Source organism: Daucus carota, chromosome 6, assembly GCF_001625215.2.
Source record: "Daucus carota subsp. sativus chromosome 6, DH1 v3.0, whole genome shotgun sequence".
Classification (NCBI taxonomy): Eukaryota; Viridiplantae; Streptophyta; class Magnoliopsida; order Apiales; family Apiaceae; genus Daucus; species Daucus carota.
In genome coordinates, this window is record NC_030386.2 from 22,071,820 (window position 1) to 22,084,469 (window position 12,650).

At 35.6% G+C, this 12,650-nt stretch overlaps 3 protein-coding genes across 3 annotated transcripts; 1 reads left to right on the forward strand and 2 right to left on the reverse strand.

Annotated features, from left to right (window-relative positions):
* Window positions 1–158: 158 nt before the first annotated feature.
* On the forward strand, window positions 159–1,703 carry LOC108228116 ((S)-8-oxocitronellyl enol synthase ISY1). The gene is made up of 2 exons (XM_017403602.2): window positions 159–326; window positions 471–1,703. Exons 1-2 carry the CDS (start codon window positions 288–290, stop codon window positions 1,596–1,598), a joined length of 1,167 nt encoding a protein of 388 aa, XP_017259091.1. The 5' UTR covers window positions 159–287; the 3' UTR covers window positions 1,599–1,703.
* A 1,245-nt stretch (window positions 1,704–2,948) lies between these two features.
* On the reverse strand, window positions 2,949–6,570 carry LOC108224696 (probable E3 ubiquitin-protein ligase RHY1A). The gene is made up of 4 exons (XM_017399388.2): window positions 6,375–6,570; window positions 6,012–6,271; window positions 4,322–4,530; window positions 2,949–3,654 (listed from the first exon to the last, which is right to left on the reverse strand). Exons 2-4 carry the CDS (start codon window positions 6,237–6,239, stop codon window positions 3,186–3,188), a joined length of 906 nt encoding a protein of 301 aa, XP_017254877.1. The 5' UTR covers window positions 6,240–6,271; window positions 6,375–6,570; the 3' UTR covers window positions 2,949–3,185.
* Window positions 6,571–11,147: 4,577 nt separating this feature from the next.
* On the reverse strand, window positions 11,148–12,477 carry LOC108226069 (uncharacterized). Its single transcript, XM_017401024.2, has 3 exons — window positions 12,418–12,477; window positions 11,639–12,308; window positions 11,148–11,560 (listed from the first exon to the last, which is right to left on the reverse strand). Exons 1-3 carry the CDS (start codon window positions 12,475–12,477, stop codon window positions 11,148–11,150), a joined length of 1,143 nt encoding a protein of 380 aa, XP_017256513.2.
* Window positions 12,478–12,650: the final 173 nt, after the last annotated feature.

Below are 12,650 nucleotides of genomic sequence, written 5' to 3' on the forward strand. Positions count from 1 at the left end.
TTACATTGGTCAGTGTCAATATGAATGAAAGCAATCTTATAGCTATTTTAGCTTCAACTATTCCAGTAGGAAAAAGACAAGAAAGATGATCAGTAAATCGGATATTATAAAGAAATACCGCTGTAAACGATTCAACAAAAATCAACCTTATCGTCTCGCCAACCTTCTTGAAAATTTTCAGCAACAAAAGTCTATGATCACATTACTTTTCTACTTCATTGTATCTATATAGATGTTCTCATATATCTTATCCCCAAATACACTAGCCTAAGATAGTAAAACAAACAATGAGCTGGTGGTGGTCCGGTGCAGTTGGCGCTGCAAGGGTGATCCTCTGTCTCTAATTCACTCATCTTCTTAAATCATTCAAGTTTATGCATACCTCTGTAGTTCTCAGATAAGTTTTCAAGTCTTTCTTTATTTTCTACTGATTTATTTTATTCTTTGATGCACATGTATGCTTATTTTAGAAAACTCTCAATCAAGATAAGGTTCCGTCAAGCTATGAAAGTGTGGCCTTAGTTGTGGGCATCACAGGCATTGTTGGCAACAGTTTGGCTGAGATTCTCCCTCTCCCTGACACCCCGGGAGGCCCCTGGAAAGTCTATGGCGTTGCTCGTCGTCCAAGACCACCATGGGATGCGAACCACCCTGTTGAGTACATCCAGTGTGACATTTCCAATCCTGAGGAAACTCAATCCAGCCTCTCCCGCCTCAACGACGTCACTCACCTCTTTTATGTCACTTGGGCTAGTAGATCCACTGAGGCTGAAAATTGCGAAATCAACAGTAAAATGTTTAGAAATGTGTTGAATTGCATTATTCCAAATGCACCAAAGCTGCAACATATATGTTTGCAAACTGGCAAAAAGCATTACTTCGGGTCTTTTGAGGCATCCGGGATAGCAGCACATGATCCTCCATATAGCGAAGATCTTCCAAGGCTAGAATCTCCAAATTTTTACTATAATCTTGAAGACATCTTGTTTGAGGAAGTAAAGAAAAAAGATGGTTTAACTTGGTCAGTCCATAGGCCTGGAACTATATTTGGTTTTTCGCCTCACAGTATGATGAATATGATCTGTACTCTCAGTGTTTACGCTGCAATATGCAAACATGAGGGTACGGTTCTGAGGTTTCCAGGGACTAAGGAAGCTTGGAGTCTGTATTCAGAAGCTTCGGATGCTGACTTGATTGCGGAGCAAGAGATATGGGCTGCAGTGGATCCATACGCCAAGAATGAAGCGTTTAATTGCAGTAATGGCGACGTGTTCAAGTGGAAGCATTTCTGGAAGGTGCTGGCCGAGCAATTTGAAGTGGAATGCGGAGAATTTGAGGGCGATGAGAGGTTGACATTAGTAGAGCTGATGAAGGATAAAGAGAGTGTTTGGGATGAGATAGTTAAAGAGTATAATTTGGTGCCTACTAAACTAGAAGACATTGGAGTGTGGTGGTTTGTTGATTACATACTTGGCATTGAGTATCCTCTAGATACTATGAACAAGAGCAAGGAGCATGGATTCTTGGGTTTTAGGAACTCTAAATCCTCATTCATTCATTGGATAGATAAGCTTAAAGATTCCAAAATCGTTCCTTAGTTAGAACTATCTTCTGGTGTTTTTCATGTTCAATGTGTTTGGTTTTGTTCTTGTGTTTGAGATTTCTGGTTGTTTTGAATAAACTACTCCCTCCGTTTCAATTTACATGTCCACTTTTAAGAAAAAAATGTGTTTCAAATTAGTTGTCCACTTCAACTTTCAATGCAAAATCATATTTCCAAAGTCAATTTTGCTTCACATATCTCTTATTTGTTTTTCCTAGATTAATCTCATTGCAGATATTATGATCATTTAATGCAATTAATTTGTGAACATTCACTTTTTTTAAACTGTGTTACTTTTCTAAAGTGGACATCTAATTTGAAACGGAGGGAGTACATGGTAATAGAAAAAGGCTTTGGCATTTGATGTGATCTGGGATTTTCTTATTGTGTTGCATGCTTGCAAATTCACCAGTTTATAAGGGTCTGTCAAACAAAAGAAGATGCAAACATATGTATATCACCAAGAATTTATTCTCATTTGTTTAGTTAAAAATAAAACTGTGTGCAATTCAAAACTAAAGGTGTAACCTGCAGTAGTTAAGCTCTTGAGCCTAGCAGCAAGAGCTTGATTCTCTCGATTCAGAGGGTGGATACTATAGTTATGTTATTATAATATTATTTCGAGTTTTCTTGAATAAAAATAGGGTTATAATTTTGTAATTGATAATATGTAATCTTGTTCCGGAGTTTGGCAAAATATAATCAACATCGCTAAAATCAGAAAAATAACAATGTCCCCATTAGAGTTTGACTTGTTTTTGTTCAAGAAATCTCTAAAAATTTTATTTATAATATGTTAATTATTTCTAGTTAAAGATTCTGTAGTGTTGGAGATGCCGGATGCTAACACTAAAATATACGGATTTCTGGATTCCAAGATTTGTACATTTTGCAATAAAAATCTGATTTTCGTTCCCGTCAAAAAGATTCTGATTTCTGTAGATTCCGCTGCGTAAAATGTGTTCCAGATGGCAGATGATCACTTTAACATGTTTTTCCTTTGAGGATGTGTGTAATATACTACACATAATGTATATAGAGTTATACACATTAGTTGGAAGAAAGAAAATAAAGGTTTGTTCCCCAAAAAGAAAAAAAGAAAACAGGTCACTTTCAGGAAATTTTGAGCCATTGGTCCCAAATACAGGTTCCGAGAAGACTATACCTTGAAATGAAATGGCCAGACTGCTATAGCTGTTCCACGTTTGGAACTTGGTACCAGATTGCAATAGTGCCTTCACCTTAGGGAAGCTGAAGTCCAAGTCTTGTTAAAGGCACGACGGCCAGGCGCTGCACAATTAGAATAACAATATGTACAACCCCAAATATACAGAATAACAATATGTAGAACCCCAAATATACAGACATAATTTAAACCTTCCAGTTAAATATGCATATATAGCATTACATAAATTTATAACATCACAAAGATTAACGACAAAAAAGTGCAGAAGGATAAGTTACAAAACATCCTGGTCTACGTTTAAGTTTACACCGTCACGGAGTCAAAGTACATGTCTAAGTCGGAAAGTATAAGATACGAGACAGATGAAAACTGCCATCACAAGATACGCAGGTCATTCTACAGCTTTAATTCAGTGTCGACTACGATTATAGCTGCTCGACAGTAAGGGCAGTCCCCACAAGCCTGAACCCATGGAAACAGGCAATAGCGATGGTATTTATGCCCACAAGGCAAACATACAAGTTCAGTTCCCTCCACAAAATTCTCCAGACAGATGCTACACTCGAGTGACGCCCTAGAGATATTTTCTTCATCACTCTTCTCTGTAGTGGTGAAAACCTCAATGTGCAAAAGATCAAATTCATCTCGAGTAAGTCCAAGAGGACGGGGTTTTGGAGCTACCGGTGCTATAAATGATCCCACGTCCGAGTTAGATCTGGTAGCTGATTCAGATGATCCCATGTCCGAGTTAGATCTGGTAGCTGATTCAGATCTGGCAGCTGAGACAAGTCCATTAAACATGCGCCAGACTTCAATATCCCTCGCATTTGCTTGCCAGGGAAGGGGCGCAGCTGTTACGTTTCCCCTACAATCACCTCAAGGAAATAAGATATCGGAGTGAAACTTTCACTTCTACATAATATAGCATGTCACCTTGATGTTAATGATAAGAATACATTGAACAATTTAATACGACAAAGACCAGATATTACAATTAATGAATAACTTGATCAACTCATATGTTTGCAAACCTAAACAAGGCATCAAGAACATGACAGCAAAGAAACCAAAAATCCTAGAGAAAGCTACCTAATTATTTTTGGGTCAACAATAACTCATTACTATGACGAGACACAAGGATTCTCATATCCCCGTCTACAACACCTTATTTAAAGATTAACTGCTCCCAATTATAAGCCCTTAAACACATCAGAAATCAGTCAGGATAACTAGTACACTTACTAACACAAATTTGAAAGCTACTATACAAAAGCAGCTCAACTTATATCCAAAGTGAACAGCAGCAACAGCCAAGAGACACAAGAATTCTCATATCCCGTCTACAACACCTTATTTAAAGATTAATTGCTCCTAATCATAAGCCCCTAAACACATCAGTAATCAGTCAGGACAACCAGTACACTTACTAACACAAATTTAAAACTACTATACAAAAGCAGCTCAACTTATATCCAAAGTGAACAACAGCAACAGCACAGCCAAGAGAATAATGAACAGATTGTATTACAAACCTTTGTCCACTTAATTGAATGCCTCTTAGTCGCTCAAGAAGCCTTTCTCTTGCAAGCAGTACATCTCCAGGAAGCCTATCAGTCCGAATAAATCTCTCACGCATGGGTATGCTGGGTATGCTTCTAAGCAATTCCAAGTCAACATTTGCTGGAATAAACCGACTGCTAGAAGAGCCACCTCCTGTATCAAATCTAACAAATTCACGCTCCTGAAAAAATTAGTGCGCCTCAGTAATCCATAATAAAAGATAGAGTGCCGCATAACTAAACAATCATGACAACCATATCTACGATACAACAATAACAAATTTGAAAAGTTGGCCAAAGTTATACAAAAAAGGAATAGTTCTTGCGAGAATACAGATACTATACACACTCAAGCCGGTCTTTAGTAGACAGATTTCAAAAAAGGAATAAACAGCAAAAGAGAGATGTAAACAGCAAAAGACCGAAGTAAACACGACAACGTGATGCAAACGGCAGAAGACAGATGCAAACACAATGACATGATGTAAACAATCACTCTGAGTTGCAGCTGAATGACTGTAGCTGCTGCAACTGCGAGAGTCAATACACGAAGAATGCAATGATCTAGGAGCCAATCAATTGATAATTTGTTACTAGTTCTAACATCAAAGGCACAAGTTTAAAATTTAATTTTATTACTTTCCGGGTCTAAGGTTTCCTATTAGCCCGTGCTTGCGCCAACTCTATGCCTACATATAACTATAAGCAGCTTCAGTGTTATAAGATGAGAATTTGTAGTGTATAGATTGATACATAGGGATAATGATATTTTAAATTACTATAGCAGCAGTCTTTCAATAATCAGTAATATTCGCAGAGTTTTCAATGGCAAATATTAAATAATAAGAGTGAGATAATTGAAATTGATATTGCTCAAAATTTTGTTCCAAGCCAATCATATAATTGGTACCACTAATAGGATCATCTACAGTGGATATTCACAATTCGTAATAACATAATCATATAGCAGGCAAGTAAAGACCTAAAATCCCACGTCACATGCCGTCAATCATCATCCTTTCCATTTATATTGTAAGTCATACGTTACAAGGGGGCAAATATAAAAACGCAACGGTCTACACAATCCTTTTCATGCACATCAGTGGCGGATAAGTTGCCTAATGTCAATTCTCTACTGGCTGGTACATCTCTCCGGAAGGAAACAAAAACCTAAACAGAAATTTTAAAATTTCTTATGGAACTCCTTCATTTAAACTTCCCGCGCTCCAGTGCCATACTTAAATAAACCCTAACCAACTTCATTCACATTATCCTTCCTCACCTGAACCCACTTATCAACACAAACAGTATTTAAAGCCATTTCACACTCCCACAATCCCGTGATCCCGAATCAAACAACATCATTCCCAAAATCAACATCAATAATCTTACATCACAAATAACCTAACAGCACTCTTATAGCCAAAATACATATAATGAAGCAGACAACCAGGCATACATATAATCAAGCAGACCTAGAAAAAGAAAAATCAAAACTTTACGTAAACAACACAAGATGATACACATATAATCAAGCATACCTGCAAAAAATATAAAAAAAATCAAAACTTTACATAAACAACACAAGACGATTAACTAATCAAGCATACCTTAAGAACACAAAACTGAAACTTTCATAAACAACACAAGACAATTAATTTACCAAAGTAGCCCGGCGACTAATGTGAGTTTCGCTTCGTCGAGGGACATCACTGGTGTCGCCATCATGATGACGGCGGCGAGCGCCGTGGCTGTGGTGGCCATGGCGACGGCGATCGTGATAAGAAGAGAGGCTATCGCCGGCGCCGGAGGAGGAATCAAAATCTGCGACTTCAGAATTCCGGCCGAAGCGGTGCCTGCGGTTATTAAAAAGCTCAGAAGCGCTCGTCATGCAGCAATTGAGGCTTCAATTTGTGCCCTAACCTGTTCAATTCAAAAAAAATCACATCAATTACAATGATATATAATAACATGGGGGTGTATATAGAGTGAATTGAAATAGAGTGGAAAGGGGCGAGAAGATTACAATTCGACAGCGACAGAATCTAATGTATTTTTTCTAGTTAGCAGATTGATTTATTGTTATTTATCATCTCTCTGTTGTTTCGGTGGGGATGAACAGGATAAATGTGAAGAAACAATTGGGAAATATATCAAGCATGTAAAGTTGGGAGATATTTCGTCATATATGTAACGTTTTTTAATAGTGCCATTTCATTGTTTCTTATTTTAGTCACTTTGGAGTTTAGATATACATTACTTATTTTCCTTTTTTTGTTTGGAACGAGTTTCTTACTTTCATTTTTCCATGGGAAGCTAGAACTCAGTTGGTTTAATGCTACTGATGTACTTGGAATTCGAATTCCATTGAAAAAACAAGATCCCATACAAGTATTTTTTATTGTTAAAATAAATTTTATAAGTATATCATTTCACATAATAGGATATGAACTAACCGAGGATTGACTAAGTTCATTGGAAAATTTTTCACACTAAGCAATTCTACAAGTTGCATCAATATAAATTTAAGACAGAGAAATATAAAAATTTCACATACAACAGTTTAATGTGTTAATAACAATAAAACCAAACATATCTAACTATATCCTGCTTAGAGCAGGGTACGAGGAGGGTCGAATGTACGCAACTATGCTCTTAGCAGGAGAGGAGGTTGTTTTCGTGAATACCCCCAGCTTTGTGCACAAGATAAAATCATAAAAATAGTGTGTGAGTTACCTTAGCTCGTGATATTATTCACACAGAATTTACCTGTAGAAGACGCGATCATTAGGGAAGGTGACTAGTCTATAAAAGACGCGATCATTAGCGGGAGGAAAACGGTTATCAGAAGACGCGATCATTGGTGGGGAAACGGTTTCCATCTTGAATTGGAGCCCTACACTGTAGGAAGCAAAATCTGGCTAATGAGATAACTTGGATTCAGGATATTTGCCTGCATGTATCCAAATCGATGTGACATTCCAATATTTGCCAATAATTCGAGTGCTTGGGTCTAAGAAACTCCTTCGTACTCCTAAAAAATTTTATGTTTGTTCCGCCCTCTAATCACTCTCTTTGTCTCTAAGCAACTGTTGGTTCCATTTGTAGAATTCCGAGTGTACACTTCACCGTTATGCATAAATGATTTAAGAAACAGGAGGAAGATGACCATACAAGTTAAAGGTAATTGCATATCGCACCCCCTAAGTATCGTTCAAAAACGATAGAGTACCGATACTTTAAAAAACTCAACTCGCACCCCTTATCTTTACTTCTCAAAACCGATATGCACCCCCTGCTGTTAACTTCCGTTAACTCAGTGCACTCCGTTAAGTCAGTATATATATAATTGCAATTCGGACCCCCTAACTTAGGTTCAAAAACGATATTGTATCCATATTTTTGAAAACTCGAATCGCACCACCTATTTTTTACATCTCAGGAACGATACGCACCACCTCCGTTAAATTCCGCTACCTTCCGTTAAAATTCTCCCCCGTCTTAATTTACATGTCCCTTTTGCTTTTTGAGGAGTTAAATTGACTAATTTTTTACCAACTATTTGAAAATATGTATTTATTATTTTAGAAAATAGAAATTTACATATTAAAATAGACTAGATACCTCTATTAAAACAGGCTAGAAAGTATATTTTAATATGTAACTTTCTATTTCCTAAAATAATAAATAAATATTTTTTTAATAGTTGGTCAAAAATTAGTCAATTTGACAAGGGACATGTAAATTGAGACGGAAAAGTATTTTAACGGAAGGTAACGGAATTCAACGGAGGAGGTGCGTATCGTTGTAAAGATAGGTAGTGAGATTTGGGTTTCCAAAAGTACAGGTATAATATCGTTTTTGAACGTAAGTTATGTATAATGTGCTTTTTATATAAGCCTCTTGTCGTTTAATCAAAAAGTAAATCTAGCCTATTTTAATAGAGGTAAATAGTAGGGGGTCCGAATTGCAATTACCTCTATTATTTGTTAAATTCGGACCCTCTATTATTTGCGAAAACAAATAGACTAGATTTACTTTTTGATGATATTTTTTTTAAAATTTTTGTTTAATTAAGTTATCCCCAAGTCAAAATGATTTTACATATTGAATGATTTTAAATTTTTAGTGACATGTGTATTAGGTACTTAAAATATACACTATTTTAAATATAAAAAATAAATATCATGTGATATTTATTATAAATAATACATAAATTTATCTATTGATTAAAATATATAAATTTTATTTATTTTGTTTGGAAAAATTGATCAAAAAAATTTAAAAAAATATCATCAAAAATTAAATCTAGTCTATTTTAATATGTAACTTTCTATTTTCTAAAATAATAAATACATATTTTCAAATAGTTAGTAAAAAATTAGTCAATTTAACTTCTCAAAAAGCAAAAGGGACATGTAAATTGAGACGGAGGAGAATTTTAACGAAGGTAGCGGAATTTAACGGAGGGGGTGCGTATCGTTCCTGAGATGTAAAAATAGGTGGTGCGATTCGAGTTTTCAAAAATATGGATACCATATCGTTTTTGAACGTAAGTTAGGGGGTCCGAATTGCAATTATATATACTGACTTAACGGAGTGCACTGAGTTAACGGAAGTTAACGGCATGGGGTGCATCTTGGTTTTGAGAAGTAAAGATAAGGGGTGCGAGTTGAGTTTCTTAAAGTATCGGTACTCTATCGTTTTTGAACGATACTTAGGGGGTGCGATATGCAATTACTTCTACAAGTTATGCCTCACGGAACAAAATTTTAAATACTATAAAATTTTAGACAAAAAGGTTGGCACTGGCATGGGGAGATTAACTTATTTTACTGCCTTGACATGCGTGATGTTTTTAATAAGAATATGAAATATTAACAGATATATTTTCATTTAAACACCGACTAATAATTAACCTACGATCTGATTTACTAATTCAATTATAGTATAAAAAACTATTAATGTCTAATGATTTAATAAGTTTCACAAGCACAAAAAATTCGGATTAAAAAGGATAACTCAACGGGACAAAATAGTTTTACCATATGTAAGTTTTTATCCAAATCCATATCAATCATCATGGTGGTTTAATTTATATGAAGGAATCCTTTGTAGTGAAGGATTGTTAACAAAAAAAAAAAGAGACACCGAAAGAAAAATACATGCGATAGTATTGATTAAATATATATTAACTTGTCTTTGAAATTAAAAGTGCACAAACTTGACTTTTTTCTAAAAAATATATTCATCACTAAATAAAATTTACAAATTTAAGCAAACTTGAGCCCTACAATATCCAAAAAATTCTCGAAAATCAACTTTGCCAAGATCTTTTAAAAGACCTAATGATTAACAGTTGCTGAAATTTATGCATCTGAAACTTTTTTGCATAGGAAATGATACATGTATCCAGACTAGAGTCTTTGAAGATATCATGCGTGAAGAATCATTTCACGCCATATTTGAAAAAATTAATATTTTTAATTCGCTAACATCCTTTAACACCAACAATCAGCTAAATAAAGATTTGACTCCTTGAAACTTGTTAGTACTTTTGAAAATGTTTGAATTCATGCTAGTTTTATTATTAACTTCAACAACAACATTGAAATCACCCATTACTATTTCAGAGTAGAAATAAAGCATATATCTTCAACAACATTGTCCTGAAAATCTTTCTAATGTGGTAATTGTTAGAATCAAAAATGAAAAAAATATGTTATCATAAAAATTTTGGGAAAATACATCACTACTCCCAAGTGTAGTAATGTGATATTGACTATTTTTGCTGTTGCCAAGACCCAATTGATTTCTTCTTAAATTCGTTCAGAAAATCTTCATACTAATGGAATTTTGTGATTGCTTGTATTTAAAATAATTCTTCTTTATCTTAACAATGTGGGACTTAGGTAGCACCCAATACAAATCCTTCTCAATCCAAGACCCAACAATTTTTTAACTCTTATAATGTCTCACGATTCGTCTGACTAATATTCTTGCTGGACACGCCGCACGACCACCTTAATATAGAAAACTTTCGACATAAGTCATCCACGATATCTGGTCATAATTCAAATGAGATTATAAAACAACACATATCAGGTCCCAACTCAGGACGAATATCACTTGTTGGAATGCACAACATCCATTAGCTCCATATTAATATAATATTGTGAATTTTGGACGGTTGGCAGTCTCCACAATTTTTTCTTAGTCTCTTTCTTAATATCCTCATACTGATGAAGTTGTTTGACTGTTTACAAAATAATTCTTCTTTACATTGATTATTCGATATTTGAGTTGAAATCCACTTTACATCTATCGCATACCCTTGAATGTAATAATAGCTGACGAGATATATGAGTGTTGATCACGACGATCGCATAATTAATTTGCATTTCATGTGAAGAAAAAGATATTATGAAGAAAAAAAATGAATGATTAAGTTTCGGATTACTGGTTACACAATTAATGTCTAGTTGAACTTTGAATATAGTTGGGATGATTAATGGTTGATCACCATACTCTAGATAATATTGAAGCAACATTATCAATTAGCACTACATATATAACATATGTACAACTAAAAGAGTACAGTGCATCTGAACTTTTTTTTTCTTTGAACAGTTAGGAAATATTTTGTAAAAACAAACTCCCAGTTCTCAATATGTATGCAGTTTTGTTTTTAACATTGATAATTTTTCAATATAGAAATCTCTCAAATGGAATAACAAATCCACCTGAAGTTATTAAAATAACTTGTTTTATCAACTTCATATCTCATTTACTTTCTTGTTTATGTTTGGAGTTTAAAAATATTTGTAAAATCTCTAAGATTGTACATTTCTATAATCTTCATTTCATTATTGTCCTTAACGGACATTACATTGAGCTTAAACAGCCCATCAGTTGCATAGCCCTTACCTACAAACATACCACTCTTAGACGAAATAACTTTATCTGACTCTATTACAATGCGAAAGCCATGTTTACTCAACAAAGAACCGGACACAAGGTTATTGCGAATATCAGGCACATTAAGTAAATTCTTCAAAGTCAGATTCTTCCCAGAGGTCATCTTCAGAATCACCGTGCCTTCCCCTTCAATAGTAGAAGTCGCAGAGTTTCCCATGTAGAGCTTCTCACCAGCATCAGAAGCTATAAGGCTAGAGAAAGTCTCCTTGTCGGAGCAAATATGCCTAGATGCTCCTGTATCAATCCACCATTCTCACGGATTAGATCCAACCAGGTTCACCTCAGAGACCGTATCACAAAGGTCTATATCACCTATCTTCTTGGAGATGTCATCAACCATGTTTGCTTCTTTCTTCTTGTTTGTCTTCTTAGGCTTCCTACAGTCAGCAGACCTATGACCAACTTTATCACAGTTTAAGCATTTTCTTTGGAACTTCGAAGGCTTCGAAACTCCTCCTTTGGGTGCCAGTTTAGCCCCCTTCCTGGAACTGGTCTTCTTAGACTTGAAGCTTTGTGCATGCTCCACCATATTTGCCTTTTCAGCGGCAATAGTCTTCTTTCCGGATCCTCTGTTATTTTCTTCAATGCGAAGTCTAACAATTAGATCCTCCATAGTCATCTCCTTTCGCTTATGCTTAAGGTAGTTCTGGAAATCTTTCCATCTAGGAGGCAATTTTTCTATTACAGCGGCAACTTGGAAAGATTCCATAAGACCCATCCGCTCGGCATGCATCTCATGAATAATCAGCTGTAATTCTTGCACCTGACTGTCAACAGTCTTGGAATCCACCATCTTGTAGTCAAGAAAGCGTCCAACAATCCACTTCTTGGCACCGGCATCTTCGGTTTTATACTTACGGTCAAGTAATTCCCATAAGTCCTTAGATGTAACCTTCGAACTGTACAAATCATACAGCGGTCCAGTCAAACCATTAAGCACATAGTTCCGACATATATAGTCGGAGTGCTTCCATGTCTGGACCTACGCCCACAGGCGTAGGTCCAGAACCAGGTGGCACACCCCCATCTTGATTAACCAGTGCGTTGGGGTTAGCCTGCAACTGCTACGTCTGACTCCCATCTGGATTAACCAGTGCGTTGGAATCAACAGCCGTATCGCTCGTGGGGATAACACCATTAACAATCTCCATTAAGTCTGTATTCCAACATGCAAACAAAGCAACTCAATCACAGATGTAAAACAAATATACAAATATGCTTTAAGATTGTTATACAATCTGTGCAATAAATCAGAACTGTTTACGTGTGTGCAAAGCATACAAAATCAGAAGAACGTAAGGAGACAGAAAATAAACGAAGGATA